At 50.2% G+C, this 18125-nt stretch overlaps 1 protein-coding gene across 1 annotated transcript in view; it reads left to right on the forward strand.

The window, feature by feature from the left end:
• LOC148150047 (microtubule-actin cross-linking factor 1, isoforms 6/7-like) overlaps nucleotides 1-17575 on the forward strand; it is a 332243-nt gene extending 314668 nt beyond the window's left edge. Inside the window, exon 32 of the mRNA XM_087987754.1 lies at nucleotides 16805-17575. Within this exon, the coding sequence (XP_087843880.1) occupies nucleotides 16805-16858 (54 nt within the window). The 3' untranslated portion in view covers nucleotides 16859-17575. The remainder of the gene's footprint in view (nucleotides 1-16804) is intronic.
• The last annotated feature ends 550 nt before the right edge of the window (nucleotides 17576-18125 follow it).

Genomic DNA, 18125 nt, shown 5'->3' on the forward strand with positions numbered 1-18125 from the left:
AAAAAGGAAAACCCAACAGGTCCCCAAAACCTCCCAAAGGGGGAAACAGCAGCTGCACGGGGAGGATACAGGCAGCTCTTCAGACGGTGAAGAGGGGCGCAATGAGGGTCATCACCAGAAGAAGAGATAGAGTGCCGCGGGGAGAAAGGAGGGTAGCACCCTTCCAACCAGGAAACGATGAACTCTCTGACGTAACTGGCAAAGCCCAGCACACACCCGGGAGGTACCCACATCTCCAGGTAACTTCTTGGCCTTTTGGCTAAAAAAAAGTGTCTGTTCTTATCAGGATGAGTGTCGAGTTGCGAGTCAGAGCTAGTAGAGATCATCGCTGCATTGTGTTTGGATGTTGGAGGATCATTTGGTTATGCTGACCTGCTTTTGGTGGATCTTCATGCTGGCTTCGGCCTAACGCCAATTCAGGGACCACCCAACCTCAGAGCTATGGCCTCAACAGCTACCCGCAGCCCTGGGCAGGGCGTTCTCAACACAGTCCGGGTATCTGTCAAGAAGGTGGAAGAGCGTACACCAGTCGATCGGACGGTGTTCGTCAAGAAGATTCTGCTCGAGTGCTGTCGGTTCGCCGCAGCAGACGTGTACTGCCTGCAGGATTTCCCTGGGGCAGGCTACTTCGATGTCACCTTCAGGAGCGTGAAGCAATGTGAGCAGCTCCTGAAGGTCTTCAAGGAGAAGGAAGGGGAGCCACTGTTCTCCATCTTGTGGGCAGTCCCGTTGTGTGTGCTTCCTGCACAGAGGAGTCGGGTTGTTACAATCCACATGTACAACCCCCACGTCCCAGCAGCCGATGTCCTGACCTTCCTGAGAAGATACGTCCGGGTCGAGGGACAAAGCACCGATGTGGTTGACCCTTTCAGGATCTGGACCAGCAAACGACAGGTCAAGGTAACCCTGAGGGTGGACGCCAGCGGGAATATCCTCCACCCACCCTCCAGCTTTGCTATCGGATGGAGCAGAGGGTACCTGACTTATGCAGGGCAGCCAAAAGTGTGCCGAACCTGTGGGAGGTCAGGCCACATGGCGGCGGACTGCAAGGTCACGATCTGTCGCAATTGCAAGAAGGAGGGCCACCCGACCAAAGACTGCAAGGAGGAAAAGAACTGCAATCTGTGCGGGGAGGCGGGCCACGTGTACAGGGCCTGCCCAAGACGAGGGGCCGCCACCTACGCGCAGATGGCCGGAGGCGGGCCACAAAAGGACGGCAAGGCACCGCAAACCGGCAAGGGAATGGTGTCAGGAGGCACGCGACAGGAAGGACAGGCCGGAGCAGAGCAGATGACAGCTACCGGAGAGGTACAGCTGCCGAGCGAAGCTCCGACAGGACAGGAGGAGGAGGCGGAGAAGGGAAAGAAGGAGGCAGAGGAATGGACCGTGGTGAAAAACAGGAAGAGGAAAACCCACCCGGTCACCAAGACCTCCCAGAAAAAGGGGAAAAGGCAGCTGCAGGTGGAAGACACGGACAGCTCTTCGGAGAGTGAGGACGGAAGAAAGGAGGGTCGTCACCAAAAGAAGAGGCAGAGCGCTGCGAGGAGAAAGGAGAGCAGCAACTGCCAACCAAGGGACGAGCCTCCTGAGGAAATGGGAAACCACCACCCCCCACCAGGTGAAAGCCAGGAGGGTCCCACTGCCCCACAGCTCCAGGTGACTGGGAGCAGCGACCCTCTGACAGCCCCGCTGTCAGATATAGAAACAGACAGCGTGGACCCAAATGGGCCGAGTGAGGAACTGGACAGCTACCTCAGCCCAGCGAGAGTCCAGCAGTTTGCGTACTGCACGGGGATGCAGACAGCTACCCCAGAGGGGCAGGACCAGCGACAATCGGACATGGGTAACCTTACAACCTGTTAAAAAAACGGGGATAAAAATTGAAAGTATTAATGTGCGCAGCATAAAATCTGCTGCGCGATGTGTTTCAACACTGGCCTTCCTGGCCAACGTGAAAGCTGATGTCCTGTTTCTGCAGGAGTGTGGGATACCGCACCTCAGCAGTTACAGGAGATGGTCGAGCTTGTGGGCCCATGGGCCGTCAGTGTGGTCGGGCGCCTCCTCGTTGCTGATGTTACCTACAGAAACGCTCTCGTGAGACTAATTAATGTGTACGCCCCAGCAGGTAAGAGTGAACGGTTGGCCGTCCTGCAGCAGCTTCCACTGTTGCTGGCTACGTCCAGGCCAGTCATTCTGGCCGGAGACTTCAACTGTATCATTGATGCAGATGGACGATCCGGCGGGGGGGACAGTAAACTGGACACCACGTCCAGAGCCCTGATGGACACGGTAAAAGATGCCAAGCTGCACGACGTCTTCATCACCCCTGCAGACGGAGCGCAGCGTAGATACACCTGGTCATGGGCAGACGGGTCTATCTGCTCAAGGATAGATTACCTGTTTGTGTCCCGAACGCTCTTGGTCAGATCCACCGACGTCAAGCCGGTGTTCTTCTCTGACCACTGCCTCCTGCTGGCCGACTGTCACCTACAGGATGAGCAGCGGGCTGGTAAGGGAACGTGGAAGCTGAACACAAAGCTGTTGACCCCAGGAAACACTGAGAAGCTCAAGAGGGACGACGCAGGTTGGAGAACCGTGAAGCCCCTCCTTTGAGTCCCCAGCGGACTGGTGGGAAACAGTAAAAGGGAACATCAAGAGGTTCTTCATTCTCAAGGTGGTCAGGAGGTGAGAGAGAGACGGGGAAAACTGTCCCAGCTCCAGGAAAGTATGCAGAACCTGCTCCTGCTGCAGACGATGGGGGTGGATGTCACGGAGGACCTCAAGGAGGTGAAGGGCCAGCAAGCCTCGCTCTTTGCCTCGGAGGCCTCCAAGATAATCTTCCGGTCCAGGGTCTGCTCCGTGGAGCAGGACGAGACGTGCTCATGTTTCTTCTTCCAGAAGGTGCACAAAGAGAGCTCCGTGCTCAGCAGCCTGAAGGAAGAAGATGGCTCGGTAACGTCATCTCAGGCTGACATCATGAGGATCAGCAAATCCTTCTATGCCAGTCTGTATGACTCGAAGCCAACCGCCAGCGCAGCCTCCCAGTCGTCCCTGTCCTCTATCACGGAGGTCTTAGACGACAGGACATGGGAGAGGCCAGACCAGCCACTATCTCTGGATGAGCTGACCAAGGCCCTCGAGTCCTTTGAAAAGAATAAAACTCTCGGAAGCGACGGCTTACTGGTCGAGCTCTATTCCGCTCTGTGGGACTTGATTGGCCAGGACCTGCTGGAGGTGTATGTCAGTATGCTTCTGGCAGGTACCATGAGTGAATCCATGAGGAAAGGCATCATCACCCTCATCTACAAACGGAAGGGGGAGAGGGAGGAACTCAGAAATTGGAGACCAATCTCACTATTAAACACAGACTACAAAATCTTGTCAAAGGTCATCGCCAACCGGGTCAGGTCTGCTCTGGGGTCAGTGATTCACCCTGACCAAATCTGTGCTGTACCGGGCAGGAAGATCGCTGAGAGTCTCGCACTCCTCAGGGATACGATTGTCTACGTGCAGGACAGGGGGGTGGACACCTGCCTCATCAGCCTGGACCAGGAGAAAGCCTTTGACAGGATATCGCATACATATATGAGGGATGTCCACTCCAAAATGTACTTTGGGGAGAGAATCTGCAATTGGATCAGATTGCTCTACACCAACATTGTCAGTACAGTCTCAATCAATGGGTGGGAATCAGATAGCTTCCCAATCAGATCTGGAGTCAGGCAGGGCTGCCCTCTCTCTCCTGCCTTGTTTGTGTGCTGTATAGAGCCATTTGCCGAATCAATCAGGAAGGATGCGTGTCTGAGAGGGGTGACTATTCCTGGCAGTGGGGGCCTGCAGGTTAAGGCCTCCCTGTACATGGATGACTTCGCCGTTTTCTGCTCGGATCAGCTGTCCGTGCACAGACTCATGTGCATCTGTGACCAGTTCGAGCTGGCCTTGGGGGCCAAGGTAAACCGAGGCAAAAGCGAGGCCATGCTCTTTGGGAACTGGGCCGACCAATCCTCGATCCCCTTCACCGTCAGGACCAACCACCTGAAGGTGCTGGGTATTTGGTTCGAGGGTGGAGGGGGGCGAGCTGGGGCGTGCGCCAAGACCTGGGAGGAGCGGATCGGGAAGGTGAGACAGAAACTAGGCAGATGGGAGCAACGGTCGCTCTCCATCGCGGGTAAGAACCTGGTCATCAGGTGTGAGGCACTGTCATTGCTGTTATACGTGGCACAGGTCTGGCCTATCCCCAGAACCTGTGCTACCGCAGTCACCCAGGCCATCTTCCACTTCGTGTGGAGATCAAAGATGGACCGGGTCCGAAGAGATGTAATGTACAAAGACCGGTGCAATGGGGGAAAAAACACGCCCAATGCCACCCTCACCCTGATGGCCACCTTTGTGTGTGGCTGCATCAAGCTGTGAGTGGATCCCCGGTACGCAAACACCAAGTGTCACTACGTACTGAGGTTCTACCTGTCCCCGGTGTTGCGAAGGATGGGCCTGGCCTTGCTGCCGCGGAATGCTCCGAGTAGTTGGACCGTTCGGTATCACCTGTCCTTCGTGGAGAAGTTTATGAAGAAAAACACCTTTGACCACAAGTCCATCAGGAAGTGGTCAGCACGTAGTGTCCTTGAGACCCTTCGGGAAAAGGAGAGGGTGGATCCTGTCGAGCGGTTCCCTGAGCAGACGGTCAAAGCCATTTGGCAGAATGCCTCATCGCCAGAACTTTCCAACAAGCACCAAGACGTGGCTTGGCTGGTGGTGAGAAGGGCTCTGCCTGTGAGATCATTTATGCACGCCCGGACTCTCAGTCGCACCGCACACTGCCCTCGAAGCGGCTGCGGGGGGGACGAGACTGTCACACACCTCCTTCTGGAATGTGCCAATGCAGAAGAAGTCTGGAGAGGAATGCAGTGGTGTCTGTCGAGGTTCGTCCCGAGCAGCGCCGTGACGCGGGACTCTGTGCTCTACGGCCTGTTCCCCGGGACGCACACCGAGACGAACATCAACTGCACCTGGAGGATCATCAACTCGGTGAAGGACGCTCTCTGGGTGGTCCGAAACCTGTTGATCTTCCAGCTGAAGGAGTTGACCCCGACCGAGTGTTGCAGACTGGCACATTCCAAGGTCCAGGACTGTGTTGAGGGACGCGCTGACGCTTGGGGCAGCTGCTGCCAAGGCGCAGTGGGGAAAGACCACCGTGTAACATCTGCCTGCCGAAAGAAGAACAGGGGGCCACGTAGTCATTTGGGCTCCGCTGACGCCTCAGCTAAAAATGTAATCGTACCGACCTCCTCACTCTCTCAGCAGAGCAGGTAAGGGCTGTTTGAAGGCTCGGTGACGTTTATTTAACGGCTTAAAAAAAACTTTCAAATTTAAATAGAGCGCGGTGCGGACCCGGAAGCTGGTGTAGCGCAAGCTTACCTGGGTAGGTTTTTTTCCCTATAAAAGTGCGCAGGAGAGGCTTGAAGTGTGTATACTTCAATACATGAAGTACACGAAATAAGGGAGGTGAACCTGCAGCGTGGGCTGGGACCTGGGACTTCGATGTTGTGGCTATTACGGAGACATGGGTAGAACAGGGACAGGATTGGCTGTTGCAGGTTCCAGGGTTTAAATGTTTTAGTAGGGTCAGAGGTGGGGGTAAAAGAGGGGGAGGTGTGGCATTGCTTGTCAAAGATAGTATTACAGCGGTGGAAAGGACGATGGATGAAGACTCGCCGTCTGAGGTAGTTTGGGCTGAGGTTAGGAATAGGAAAGGTGAGCTCACCCTGTTAGGAGTTTTTTACAGGCCTCCTAATAGTCCTAGAAACGTAGAAGAAAGGATTGCGAGGATGATTCAAGAGAAGAGTGAAAGTAATAGGGTGGTTGTTATAGGGGACTTTAACTTTCCAGATATTGATTGGGAAAGCTATAGCTCGAGTTCGTTAGATGGGTCAGTGTTTGTCCAATGTGTGCAGGAGGGTTTCCTGACACAATATGTAGATAGGCCAACAAGAGGTGAGGCCATACTGGATTTGGTTCTGGGTAACGAACCAGGCCAGGTGTTAGAATTGGAGGTAGGTGAGCACTTTGGGGACAGTGACCACAATTCGGTGACTTTTACTCTAGTGATGGAGAGGGATAAGTGTGCACTGCAGGGCAAGAGTTATAGCTGGGGGCAGGGAAATTATGATGCGGTGAGGCACGACTTAGGATGTGTGGCTTGGAAAAGTAAGCTTCAAGACAAGGGCGTAACTGATATGTGGAGCTTGTTCAAGGAGCAACTATTGAGTGTCCTTGATAAGTATGTACCCGTCAGGCAGGGAGGAAAGGGTTGTGTGAGGGAGCCGTGGTTTAATAAGGAATTGGAATCCCTTGTTAAAGGGAAGAGGGCGGCCTATGTAAAGATGAGGCGTGAAGGTTCAATTGGGGCGATTGAGAATTATAAGGTAGCCAGGAAGGACCTGAAGAGAGAGCTAAGAGCAGCAAGGAGGGGACATGAAAAGTCCTTAGTTGGTAGGATTAGGGAAAACCCAAAGGCTTTCTATAGGTATGTCAGGAATAAAAGAATGACTAGGGTAGGAATAGGTCCAGTCAAGGATCGTAATGGGAAGTTGCGTGGAGGCTGAAGAGATTGGGGAGGCACTGAATGAATACTTTTCGTCAGTATTCAATCAGGAACAGGACATTGTTGTCAATGTGAATACTGAGTCACAATTAATTAGAATGGACGGCTTTGAGGTATGTAGGGAAGAGGTGTTGGAAATTCTGGAAAGTGTGAAAATAGATAAGTCCCCTGGGCCTGATGGCATTTATCCTAGGATTCTCTGGGAAGCAAGGGAGGAGATTGCAGAGCCATTGGCCTTGATTTTTATGTCCTCGTTGTTTACAGGAGTAGTGCCAGAAGATTGGAGGCTAGCAAATGTGGTTCCCTTGTTCAAGAAGGGGAGTAGGGATAACCCTAGTGACTATAGGCCGGTGAGCCTCACTTCTGTAGTGGGCAAAGTCTTAGAGAGAATTGTAAGGGATAGGATTTATGAACATCTGGATAGGAATAATGTGATCAAGGATAGTCAGCATGGTTTTGTGAAGGGCAGGTCGTGCCTCACAAACCTTATTGAATTCTTTGAGAAGGTGACTAAGGAGGTGGACGAGGGGAAAGCAGTAGATGTGGTGTATATGGATTTTAGTAAGGCGTTTGATAAGGTTCCCCATGGTAGGCTACTGCAAAAAATACGGAGGTATGGTATTGAGGGTGAGTTGGAGGTTTGGATTAGGAGTTGGCTGGCTGGAAGAAGACAGAGGGTAGTAGTTGATGGCAAAGGTTCATCTTGGAGTGCCGTCACTAGCGGTGTTCTGCAAGGATCTGTTTTGGGACCATTGCTGTTTGTCATTTTTATAAATGACCTGGAGGAGGGGTTAGAAGGTTGGGTGAGCAAGTTTGTAGATGATACGAAAGTCAGTGGAGTTGTTGACAGTGAGGAAGGATGTGTCAGGTTACAGCAGGATATAGATAAGTTGCAGAGCTGGGCAGAAAGGTGGCAAATGGAGTTCAATGTAGGTAAATGTGAGGTGATTCACTTTGGTAAGAGTAACAAAAAGATGGGGTACTGGGCTAATGGTCGGATACTTGGTAGTGTGGATGAGCAGAGGGATCTTGGTGTCCATGTGCACAGATCTCTGAAAGTTGCCACCCAGGTAAATAGTGCGGTGAAGAAGGCATATGGCGTACTGGCTTTTATTGGTAGAGGAATTGAGTTCCGGAGTCCTGAGGTCATGTTGCAGTTGTATAAGACTCTGGTGCGGCCACATCTGGAGTATTGTGTGCAGTTTTGGTCGCCATACTATAGGAAAGATGTGGAGGCACTGGAACGGGTGCAGAGGAGGTTTACCAGGATGTTGCCTGGTATGGTAGGAAGATCGTATGAGGAAAGGCTGAGGCACTTGGGGCTGTTTTCATTGGAGAAAAGAAGGTTTAGGGGTGACTTGATAGAGGTGTACAAGATGATTAGGGGTTTAGATAGGGTTGACCATGAGAACCTTTTTCCACGTATGGAGTCAGCTATTACGAGGGGGCATAGCTTTAAATTAAGGGGTGGTAGGTATAGGACAGATGTTAGGGGTAGATTCTTTACTCAGCAAGTCGTGAGTTCATGGAATACCCTGCCAGTAGCAGTGGTGGACTCTCCCTCTTTATGGGCATTTAAACGGGCATTGGATAGGCAAATGGAGGATAGTGGGCTGGTGTAGGTTAGGTGGGCTTGGATCGGCGCAACATCGAGGGCCAAAAGGTTCTCATGGTCAACCCTATCTAAACCCCTAATCATCTTGTACACCTCTATCAAGTCACCTCTAAACCTTCTTTTCTCCAATGAAAACAGCCCCAAGTGCCTGCTGTAACCTGTACTGCGCTGTATTTTTCTATGTTCTATGAATCGGTAATTGAATCAGACTGCTCTACACCAACATTGTCAGTGCAGTCTCAATCAATGGGTGGGAATCAGATAGCTTCCCAGTCAGACCTGGAGTCAGGCAGGGCTGCCCTCTCTCTCCTGCCTTGTTTATGTGCTGCATAGAGCCATTTGTCGAGCCCATCAGGAAGGATGCGTGTCTGAGAGGGGTGACTATTCCTGGCAGCGGGGGCCTGCAGGTTAAGGCCTCCCTGTACATGGAAGATGTTGCCATTTTCTGCTCGGATCAGCTGTCCGTGCACAGACTCATGTGCATATGTGACCAGTTTGAATGGGCCTTGGAGGCCAAGGTAAACCGAGGCAAGAGCGAGGCCATGCTCTTCGGGAACTGGGCCGACCAATCCTCGATCCCCTTCACCGTCAGGACCAACCACCTGAAGGTGCTGGGTATTTGGTTCGAGGGTGGAGGGGGGCGAGCTGGGGCGTGCGCCAAGACCTGGGAGGAGCGGATCAGGAAGGTGAGACAGAAACTGGGCAGATGGGAGCAACGGTCGCTCTCCATCGCGGGTAAGAACCTGGTCATCAGGTGGGAGGTTCTGTCAGTATTGTTATACGTGCCACAGGTCTGGCCTATCCCCAGAACCTGTGCTGCCGCAGTCACCCGGGCCATCTTCCACGTCGTGTGGAGATCAAAGATGGACCGGGTCCGAAGAGATGTAATGTACAAAGACCGGTGCAATGGGGGAAAAAACACGCCCAATGCCACCCTCACCCTGATGGCCACCTTTGTGTGTGGCTGCATCAAGCTGTGCGTGGATCCCCGGTACGCAAACACCAAGTGTCACTACGTACTGAGGTTCTACCTGTCCCCGGTGTTGCGAAGGATGGGCCTGGCTTCGCTGCCGCAGAACGCTCCGAGTAGTTGGACCGTTCGGTATCACCTGTCCTTCATAGAGAGGTTTATGAAGAAAAACACCTTTGACCACAAGTCCATCAGGAAGTGGTCAGCACGTAGTGTCCTTGAGACCCTTCGGGAAAAGGAGAGGGCGGATCCTGTCAAGCGGTTTCCTGACCAGACGGTCAAAGCCATTTGGCAGAATGCCTCATCGCCAGAACTTTCCAACAAGCACCAAGACATGGCTTGGCTGGTGGTGAGAAGGGCTCTGCCTGTGAGATTCTTTATGCACACCCGGACTCTCAGCCACACCGCACACTGCCCTCGAAGCGGCTGCGGGGGGGACGAGACTGTCACACACCTCCTTCTGGAATGTGCCAATGCAGAAGAAGTCTGGAGAGGAATGCAGTGGTGTTTGTCGAGGTTCGTCCCGAGCAGTGCCGTGACGCGGGACTCCGTGCTCTACGGCCTGTTCCCCGGGACGCACACCGAGACGAACATCAACTGCACCTGGAGGATCATCAACTCGGTGAAGGACGCTCTCTGGGTGGTCCGAAACCTGTTGATCCTCCAGCTGAAGGAGTTGACCCCGACCGATTGTTGCAGACTGGCACATTCCAAGGTCCAGGACTGTGTTGAGGGACGCGCTGAAGCTTGGGGCAGCTGCTGCCAAGGCGCAGTGGGGAAAGACCACCGTGTAACATCTGCCTGCCGAAAGAAGAACAGGGGGCCATGTAGTCATTTGGGCTCTGCTGGCGCCTCAGCTAAAAATGTAATCGTACCGACCTGTAAATAGGAATGGTTACTCTGGTTTCGGTATGCAAACAAATGGAATGTTTACATATGTATGGCATGTCCAGTTGTATAGATCAAAGTAGTTATGAATAAAGTATATTTTTGAAATAACAAAAAGGATGTGTACTGCCTGTGCACAAGAATGGCATGACCAATTGTATAGAGATCCAAATAATTTTATGAATAAAGCATATTTTTGAAATTAAAAGAAGGATGTGTACTGCCTGCAGGACTTCCCTGGGGCAGGCTACTTTGACGTCACCTATAGGAGTGTGAAGCAATGTGAGCAGCTCCGCAAGGTCTTCAAAGAAAAAGGAAGGGGAGCCTCTGTTCTCCACCTTGTCGGCCGTCCTGTTGCGTGTGCTTCCTGCACAGTGGAGTCGAGTTGTTACGATTCATATGTACAACCTCTATGTTCCAGCAGCTGATGTCCTGACCTTCCTGGGAAGGTACGTGCAGGTCGAGGGAGAAAGCACCGATGTGGTTGACCCTTTCGGGATCTGGACTAGCAAATGGCAGGTCAGGGTAACCCTGAGGGTCGACACCATCTTCCACCCACCCTCCAGCTTTGCTATCGGAGGGAGCAGAGGGTACCTGACGTACGCAGGGCAGCCGAAAGTGTGCCGAACCTGCGGGAGGTCAGGCCACATTTCGGCAGACTATAAGGTTACTATCTGTCGGAACTGCAAGCAGGAGGGTCACCCAACCAAGCAAAGAAGCCAAGAAGTACAATCTGTGCGGAGAGGCGGGCCACGTGTACAAGGCCTGCCCAAGACGAGGAGCCGCTGCCTATGTGCAGGTGGCCTGAGGTGGACCGCAAAAGACCAGCAAGGCAGCACAAACCAGCAAGGGAACAGTGTCTGGGGGCACGCAAAAGGAAGGACAGGCTGGAGCAGAGCAGAGGACAGCCACCGGAGGTACAGCTGCTGATCGAAGCTCCTACAGGACAGACGGACGCAATGGAGGAGGAGGAGGGAACGAAGGAGGCAGAGGAATGGATTCCTGTAAAAAACAGGAGGAAGAAAACCCACCAGGCCGCCAAAACCTCAGAAAGGGGGAAATGGCAGCTGCACGGGGAAGACACAGACAGCTCTTCGGAGGGTGAGGACAGGCACAAGGAGGGTCGTCACCAAGAGAAGAGACAGAGCGCTGCGGGGAGAAAGGAGGGCAGTACCTGCCAAACAAGAAAGGACAAACCTCCTGAGGCAACTGGTAAAGACCACCCCCCCACAAAGTGAAAGCCAGGAGGTACCCAGGTTACTGGGAGCAGCCACCCTCTGACAGCCCCGCTGTCAGATATAGAACTGGACTGTGCGAACCCTGGTCCCGGCCCGATGACACCGGAGTGGGAAAATGGCCCCAGTGAGGAGCTGGGCAGCTACCTCAGACCCGCGAGGGTCCAGCAGTTCATGTTCACCATGGGGGATGCAGACAGCTACCGCAGAGGGACAGGACCAGCGGCAAATGGACATGGGTAACCTCAAAACTGTTAAAAATGGGGATAAAAATCCCAAGTATTAAACGTGCTTGGCATTAAATCTGCTACGTGATGTGTTTCTACGATGGCCTTCCTAGCCAACATTAAGGTGCAGGCTCGAAGGGCTGAATGGCCTACTCCTGCACCTATTGTCTATTGAAGCCGATGTCCTGTTTCTGCAGCAGTGGGGGTTACCGCACCACAGCAGCTACAGGAGATGGTCGAGCTTGTGGGCCCATGGGCCGTCAGTTTGGTCGGGGGCAATGATAACTGCTCCTCAGGCCTGGGTATCCTGTTGTGAGGAGGAAACTTCACCATCTGAGGTTAAGGAGATGGGCAAGCACCTCCTTGTCACTGATGTCATGTACAGAAACGCTCTAGAGACTAATTAATGTGTACGCCCCAGTGGGTAAGAGTGAACGGTTGGCCGTCCTGCAGCAGCTCCCACTGTTGCTGGCTATGTCCAGGCTGGTCATTCTGGCCAGGGACTTCAACTATATCATTGATGCAGATGGACGATCCAGCAGTGGTGGGGTGGCGGGGGGAAAAACAGTAAACTGGACACCATGTCCAGAGCCCTGATGGACACGGTAAAAGATGCCAAGCTGCACAACGTCTTCAGCGCCCCTGCAGATGGAGCACAGCATAGATACACTGGTCATGGGCAGACGGGTCTATCCGCTCAAGGATAGATTACCTGTTTGTGTCCCGAACGTTCTCGGTCAGATCCACCGATGTCAAGCCGGTGTTCTTCTCTGACCACTACCTCCTGCCAGCCGACTGTCACCTACAGGACGAGCAGTGGGCTGGTAAGTGAACGTGGAAGCTGAACACTAAGCTGTTGTCCCCAGGGAACATTGAGGAGCTCAAGACGGACTACGCAGGTTGGAGAACCGTGAAGCCCCTCCTTTGAGTCTCCAGCAGACTGGTGGGAAACAGTAAAAGGGAACATCAAGAGGTTCTTCATCCTCAAAAGGTGTTCAGGAAGCAAGAGAGAGGCGGGGAAAACTGTCCCAGCTCCAGGCAAGTATGCAGAACCTGCTGCAGACGATGAGGGTCGATGTCACGGAGGACCTCCAGGAGGTGAAGGGTCAACAAGCCTCGCTCTTTGCCTCGGAGGCCTCCAAGATAATCTTCCGGTCCAGGGTCCGCTCCGTGGAGCAAGACGAAACGTGCTCATGTTTCTTCATCCAGAAGGTGCACAAAGAGAGCTCCGTGCTCAGCAGCCTGAAGGAAGAAGATGGCTCGGTAACGTCATCTCAGGCTGATGTCATGAGGATCAGCAAATCCTTCTTTGCCAGTCTGTATGACTCGAAGCCAACCGCCAGCGCGGCCTCCCAGTCATTCCTGTCCTCCATCATGGAGGTCTTAGACGACAGTGGCTGGTCTAGCCTGTCCCGTGTTCTATCTCTGGATGAGCTGACCAAGGCCCTCGAGTCCTTCGAAAAGAATAAAACTCTCGGAAGCGACGGCTTACTGGTCGAGCTCTATTCCGCTCTGTGGGACTTGATTGGCCAGGACCTGCTGGAGGTGTATGTCAGTATGCTTCTGGCAGGTACCATGAGTGAATCCATGAGGAAAGGCATCATCACCCTCATCTACAAGCGGAAGGCGGGAGAGGGAGGAACTCAGAAATTGGAGACCAATCTCACTATTGACTGGGGATTACAAAATTCTGTCAAAGGTTATCGCCAACCGGGTCAGGTCTGCTTTGGGGTCAGTGATTCACCCTGACCAAACCTGTGCTGTACCGGCAGGAAAATTGCTGGGAGTCTCGCACTCCTCAGGGATACGATCGCCTACGTGCAGGACAGGGGGGTGGACACCTGCCTGATCAGCCTGGACAAGGAGAAAGCTTTTGACAGGATATCACACACGTATATGAGAGACGTTGTCTCCAAAATGGGCTTTGGGGAGGGAATCTGCAATTAGATCAGATTGTTCTACACCAACATTGTCAGTGCAGTCTCAATGAATGGGTGGGAATCAGATAGCTTCCCAGTCAGACCTGGAGTCAGGCAGGGCTGCCCTCTCTCTCCTGCCTTGTTGGTGTGCTGCATAGAGCCATTTGCCGACTCCATCAGGAAGGATGCGAGCCTGAGAGGGGTGACTATTCCTGGCAGCAGGGGCCTGCAGGTTTAGGCCTCCCTGTACATGGATGACATCGCCGTTTTCTGCTCGGATCCTCTGTCCGTGCACAGACTCATGTGCATCTGTGACCAGTTTGAATGGGCCTCAGGGGCAAAGGTCAACCGAGGCAAGAGCGAGGCCATGCTCTTCAGGAACTGGGCCTACCAATCCTCTATCCCAGGGGTGGGGAACCTGCAGCCTTCTAGGCCAGGTTTGGTATGTTTTGGCACGGCCGTTTGGGCGCCAAACCTATTTGGCGCCAGCACATTTGGCGACAGATGTTTTGGCACTAAGAATACTTCTTTATTTGTAAATCTGTCTGTATGGACAGCTTTAGTGTAACAAAATTACAATATATCTGTTATGTAACCATCTGTTATGTTGAATAACCACGCATGTTTATCGAATGGTTGTAGGTAAGTTTAATTTCAACATAAATATACTATTTGTGCATGTAAACATATAATTGCATGCATTTTTTTGTACTAAGTATTTTTGTATATAGTAGTTGAGCATGCAGCGTTGAAAAGACCAATAGGTACGTTGCTGTTTGCACTTCCTTTGTATAAATTGAGCTAGTACATATGGAAACAGGAAAACTAGCTCTCTCCTCGTTTAGCCGTTTGCTCAGGCAACAGTTAGTCCTCAGCCTCAGTTGAGTTAACCGCGGCTGCGCTGCCACAGGGTTTCGTTCTTTTGCCATCTTTTTATATTTTTTTAATAGTTTTATCCATTTGGCTGACTGAGGAGGTATTAACAAAATGGATTCCTCTACGTCTTTGACAAAAGAAGCAAAGTTGACAGCGACTTGAAATTTTGGCATTGTGAGAAGAGAAAAAAAATTAAAATAAAATAAAAAAAAGAATCGGTGCAAAGCACGGGTCCATACTAAAGCTGGAGGGGTGGTGAGGGAGCTGAACAACCATTCACATGAAGCTTCTGCTGCACAATTAGAGGTTATACTTGTGAAAACTAAAATAAAGAGAGCAGAGGAGACTCGAGTCACCGACTGTAGTTGTTAGTGCATATTTGACAGACATATCCCAAGCTAGTCTAGCCGTCCTCGTCATTCCTAATATGTCTGCTTTGAGGAAAATAATATGCAGAAAGCGTAATTCAGTCATGAACACACCCACCAATCCAACTAATTTGCAACAATTTGTGCCAGAATGCTACAGAATATATATCCCTCAACCAGGCGTGGAAGAAAATTTTTTACTGTGATAACAGAGCAGGTCCCGACTGGATATTAATCTTCAAAAGACAGAGCTGGCTCCAACACTTAGTGACATCTGATTTGTGGGTGGCACAGTGGCACAGTGGTTAGCACTGCTGCCTCGCAGCGCCAGAGACCCGGGTTCAATTCCCGACTCAGGCGACTGACTGTGTGGAGTTTGCACGTTCTCCCCGTGTCTGCGTGGGTTTCCTCCGGGCGCTCCGGTTTCCTCCCACAGTCCAAAGATGTGCAAGTCAGGTGAATTGGCCATGCTAAATTGCCCGTAGTGTTAGGTAAAGGGGTAAATGTAGGGGTATGGGTGGGTTACGCTTCGGCGGGTCGGTGTGGACTTGTTGGGCCGAAGGGCCTGTTTCCACACTGTAAGTAATCTAATCTAATCTAATATGTGGTTTGCTGATGGCACATTCAGTATTGCTCCCATCCTCTTTTCTCAGATTTATGTAATTCTAGCAAAATAACACTGAGGTATTCACCTTTTCGTGTATGCTCTTTTGCCCAACAAGCAACGCACCACATACGTGAGAATGTTAGTTATTGAAAGAAATGGAACCCAATTTGAAACCCACTTCAATCGTCTGCAATTTTGAACAAGCTGCGCACAGTGCTATGAAGGACATATTCCCTGAAGACCAAATAAAAAGGATGCTTTTTTTCATTTAGCTCAAAATATGCAAAAACATTTAGCTAGATTGGGGTTCACTGGTTTGTATAACACTGACCCTGATTTCGGGTTAAAAGCTAGAATGATTATTGCGCTTGCCTTTGTACCTTTGAACAAGTTCGATGAATATCTGGATGCTCTAGTGACCGAACTGCCGCAAGAACTTCAAGATTTACTGAACTGGTTTGAAGATACATATGTTGATTGTCAGACCAGACGAGGAAATGGAACACAAACTCCTCTATTTCTCCATGAGATTTAGAACTTTCAGAGAATATTAACCGGGAAAGACTGCACAAACAATCATGCGGAGGCAGCCCACCGTTGATGACAATACGAACTTAGCATGCAACCTCCCACTATATGGAAAATTAATAGATGGCCAGTGTAAAGTACAGAAAGGTAGAGATGCATATTATGAAGGGTTACTAGCTGGGCATGAACCACCATAGAAATTAAAACAGTATAGAGATGCAGATAGAAGGATACATGAAATTGTTCTTAGATTTGAAAACATGGATGTTATCAAGTACTTGAATAGCCTTGCTCATAATTACTAAATGAACCAAATAAAAGCTACGTTACAGTTTTTAGTGATTAACAGATTTAATGTTTTTATATTTCAATAGTTAGTTTTAAAAATCTTTAAAGTTCTACCTTTGAATGATGATGAATCAACCAACAATTTTTTCCCTAGCGCCAAAACGTGCGTTGCCAAATGGGCTTGCGCCAAATCAGCGGGCGCCCAAACAGCCGTGTCAAAACGGCTGCACCCAATCGCCCCATTCCGTCTAGGTCATTGTGTGTGGCCTTTTCAATTAATCCAAATTTTGCAGAACAAATTATTTTTTATTAGCTTTTTTGTCCTTTAATTTTATTTTGATCTTAAAGTGAATGTTTTTAAAATACCAGAGAGTAAAAGAAAATTCAATGAAATAATCCTCACAGACTAAAAAATTGGTAAGCTATAAGGGCTATTTCGGCACCTGCTATGCTCATGATGTAGTTATAATGCGACTCTAGAATGTACGTTATCTCCCCCGCCTGACTGGCGCCACTACCACCCAAGGCTGGTTGGAGAGAGTCTGTGGATATCCAGTACGCCAGTGTTTATCAACTTATGACAACAGTGCACGTGACTTTCCATTTGGAGTGAAATTTGAGAATAGTTACACACAGTCTAACAGTATCAACATTTGTGTTTTTTTATTTTGTCACTTAACAGCCCATCATGTCAAAGATGACCAAGAGAACGCTGAAGGAAGAAAACAGGTTTTAATGAGGATTGGGAATTGCAATATTATTTTGTGTCTGCTAAAGATAGGATGATACTGCAATATCAACATTGAAGAAATATAATGCTTATCAGCATTATGCCACACATAAGGACCACAAGTATTTAAATTAGAGGGACAGGTGTGGAAGGTGGCATTGCAGAAATTAAAAGATGAAAAGCAAAAGCAAAGACAGTTATTTCAAGCAGTATTAAGACCCGGAAAAAATGCCACTGAAGCAACATATAAAATAGCTTATATACTCAGAAAAAGAGGGAAGCCTTTCAGCGATGTGGAAATCGTAAAAGAATGTATTGTCGAAGTTGTGGGGCGCTTAGACCACGATAATGTTCCAAAGTACAAACAACTGCTTCTTTCAAGGAGAACCATGACTGATCGGCAGCATGAATTAGCCCTCAACGTAACAGAACTCCTCCAACAAATACTCCAAAAGGAAAACACATATTATTCAATCGCTTTGGATGAATCAACTGATACTACTGACTCAGCGCAGGTTTTATACTTCATTCGGGCCATAACAGAAGATTTTATTTGCTACAATGAGTTACTGGCTTTGGGCACTCTTACAGGTAGAACACGAGGAATAGATATCTTTACAAACTTTCAAGATAAATGTCATTAATTTAAACTGAATTTGGTTAATTTAGTGAGTGTATGTACAGACGGTGCACCTTCCATGACAGAAAAACATAAAAAGGGCTTATTGCAGATAAAAAGTATTATCAGATCCAGATGCTCTCATTTCTTTTCATTGTATCTTACATCAGCAAAATCTCTGTGCTAAATCTACTATCTTAAGTGACACTTTGCAACAAGTTATAAGGAGAAAGTGAGGTCTGCAGATGCTGGAGATCAGAGCTGGAAATGTGTTGCTGGAAAAGCGCAGCAGGTCAGGCAGCATCCAGGGAACAGGAGAATCGACGTTTCGGGCATAAGCCCGAAGAAGGGCTTATGCCCGAAACGTCGATTCTCCTGTTCCCTGGATGCTGCCTGACCTGCTGCGCTTTTCCAGCAACACATTTCCAACAAGTTATAAGTATTAGATTACTTAGTGTGGAAACAGGCCCTTCGGCCCAACAAGTCCACACTGACCCGCCAAAGCGCGACCCACCCTGACCCATTCCCCTACATTTACCCCTTCACCTAATATTACGGGCAATTTAGCACAGCCAATTCACCTAACCTGCACATCTTTGGACTGTGGGAGGAAACCAGAGCACCCGGTGGAAACTCACGCAGACACAGGGAGAA

This window comes from Chiloscyllium plagiosum, unplaced genomic scaffold (genome assembly GCF_037043375.1).
Source record: "Chiloscyllium plagiosum isolate Xiang-an unplaced genomic scaffold, Cpla_swu_hap1 HiC_scaffold_5, whole genome shotgun sequence".
Classification (NCBI taxonomy): domain Eukaryota; kingdom Metazoa; phylum Chordata; class Chondrichthyes; order Orectolobiformes; family Hemiscylliidae; genus Chiloscyllium; species Chiloscyllium plagiosum.